At 54.4% G+C, this 2408-nt stretch overlaps 1 protein-coding gene across 1 annotated transcript; it reads left to right on the top strand.

The window, feature by feature from the left end:
* The first annotated feature begins 623 nt into the window (after positions 1 to 623).
* Positions 624 to 1941, top strand: LOC311580656 (proline-rich protein 23A3-like). The gene has a single exon (XM_084752332.1). The coding sequence runs from the start codon at positions 770 to 772 to the stop codon at positions 1571 to 1573; it is 804 nt and encodes a 267-aa protein (XP_084608458.1). The 5' UTR covers positions 624 to 769; the 3' UTR covers positions 1574 to 1941.
* The last annotated feature ends 467 nt before the right edge of the window (positions 1942 to 2408 follow it).

Here is a 2408-nt window from a genome sequence, read left to right as displayed (position 1 = left end):
AACGTTTACAAGACCGGCTCGCAAACTAAAGATAACCACGGAACACGTCAGCTTTACGAACCATTCCCGGAGGATGATAGATTGGGTTTTTTAAAAATCGGACAGAGGCTTAGGGGTACACACAAACCAAACGGCACCATAGGTCAAAGACGGAACATGGTACTTCTTTGGTTTTGATTGGTTGGTGGGTTGGTTGGTTGGTTGGTTCGCTTGGTTTGATTTTGGTTTTTTTCGAGACACGGTTTACTCTGTGTAGCCTTGGCTGTCCTGGACTCGTTTTGTAGACCAGGCTGGCCTCAGACTCACAGAGAGCCCTCTGTCTCCGCCTCCCGAATGCTGGCTGAAAGACAAGCCTACGCCCCAGTGTCCTGAAATAACATTCCACTCGCGAGACTTGAGCAGGGATCACCTGCTGACATAATCTGACGAAAGCATACAAGGCCCGCAATCCAAACCGGAAGCCAAGGCCTAAAATTCAAATGGCTGCCCCTAGAGTGCGACAAACGCATTTTCCACACACCGACCTACAAACTACAGCAATGGCCATTGGTCAGCACGACACTCCTGGGCGGAGCCTGGAAGGGGCGGGGCCTAGCATGACATCTCCGATTCGACGTGGGTTCCCGCGCTTCTCTTGAAATATAATTGACGTCCAGAGTGTATCCGGCTGCGTGAGGAAATCGCAGGGCTCCAGAGCGCAAGGCTGCAGCCGCTCCGTCCGCGCCATCGCTCCTGTCTGCCGCCGCTCCAGCCCCGCAGCACCGTCCACATGCTGCGTGTAAGACCCCGCAGCCCAGGCACCGACGACGATGCCGCGCCCTGCTGGGCACCGCAGGCACCAGGACCCAGCCCTGCCAAGCGCCGCCGCCTCCAGGAGCCCGCGCGCGCCGAACCCCTGGAGCAGCCAGACCTGGAAGCCCCAGGCGAGCCCGCCACCGACGACGAAGAGCTCACCTTGGTGGTGTTCCTGCCCGCTGGTTCTGCCCTGCAGCTGCCCCTGGATGACGTCGACCTGCTGCTCGAGCCGGATCCCACCTCGGTGCTGGAAGTGTCGCTCCATGGACACACCATCATCCTGGTTACCGAGGATGGCCTCCAGACCTCCGCCCATAATGGACAGCCTGGGTTCTCGCCCACCAGCCCGCAGGAAGCCATTCTTATTGACTTGCCGCCGCAGGACCACCTTGTCGTCCTCCAGCAGGGATGCTGTGAGTATATCCTAGACGCCTCCTCCCAAGAGGACTCCTGGGATGAGGGTGAGGACTCTGACTTCCTGGAGCCCTGGATGGATCCTCCAGCTGGCCAGGCCGCTGGCCTTCTCTCTCCAAGAGTAGTGTACAGCCCTGGGTTTCAGGACCTAGTCGCAGAGCCATGGCCTCTTATGGCCTCCGCCGGTGCAGAGCGATCTTCTCCAAGGTCTATCTGGGACCTAGACAGCTACCTGCTGGGACCCTTCCCCAGCTCACCACTGCAGCCTCTGCCTCCATCTCCTCCTCCAAGTCCCCAGGAGCAGCGCCCTCCACACTCTCCGCGGGCGCCGAGCAAGGCCCGGAGGCGACTGTTCTGTGAGTGAACTGCGCCGCAGAAATCCTTCATGGCCTGCATCAAGAATTCGGAGTGTGCAGAAAGCAGACTATTAGTTCGTGGTTGGCTAGAAAGTCTGGAAGAAAGATCATCAGATGTACTGTTTGAAAAGCACCTCCTTTTGGTCCTCGAGTTGACTGTGTCCTCAGGGCGTCTCATCCTTGAAATCCTGGTTTTGCCCCAACACTGTTTTACTCCAGCTCCTTTCCTTAAAAGTCCACACTACCATTCACCCCTTTCCTCCCAACTTAATCACTTGAATAGTTAGTAACCAATAGTGGAAGTCTTTCATCTAATGAGCTTTAGCATTAACCTCTCCTACTCTGTGCCTTTTTTTGTTTTGTTTTTGTTTTTTTGGTTTTTGTTTTTTGGTTTTTGGTTTTTTGGGTTTTTTTTGCCGAGGGCCACTTCCTTTCCGAGGCTAGTCCTCACCAGAAACCTAGAAAACGGTTGCACCGCGCAAGTGTCGCCCTTTATGAAAACAAACTTAGCAAAGGGAGCAATGATCATGATGTCTCTCTCCCTCCCTCCCTCCCTCCCTCCCTCTCTCCCTCTTCCCCCCTATGTATGTATGTATGTATGTATGTATGTATGTATGTATGTATGTATATATGAAGTAGTTTATGAAGCCAGGCGGTGGTGACGCACACCTTTAATCCCAGCTCTTGGGAAGCAGAGGCAGACAGATCACTGTGAGTTTGAGGCCAGCCTGGTCTACAAAGCGAGTCCAGGACAGCCAAGGCTACACAGAAAAACCCTACCTTGGGGGAGGGGGGAAGTAGTTTATATTGGTGGGGTTTCTTGTTTGTTTGGGGGCTTCTTTT

The sequence above is a fragment of the Acomys minous genome (genome assembly GCF_964271855.1).
Source record: "Acomys minous genome assembly, chromosome: 13".
In the NCBI taxonomy this organism is placed as follows: Eukaryota; Metazoa; Chordata; class Mammalia; order Rodentia; family Muridae; genus Acomys; species Acomys minous.
This window is presented reverse-complemented; position numbering and strand designations above follow the sequence as displayed.

Coding starts and splice junctions, on each gene's coding strand:
- LOC311580656 (XM_084752332.1), top strand. CDS start 770: ATGCTGCGTGTAAGACCCCGCAGCCCAGGCACCGACGACGATGCCGCG.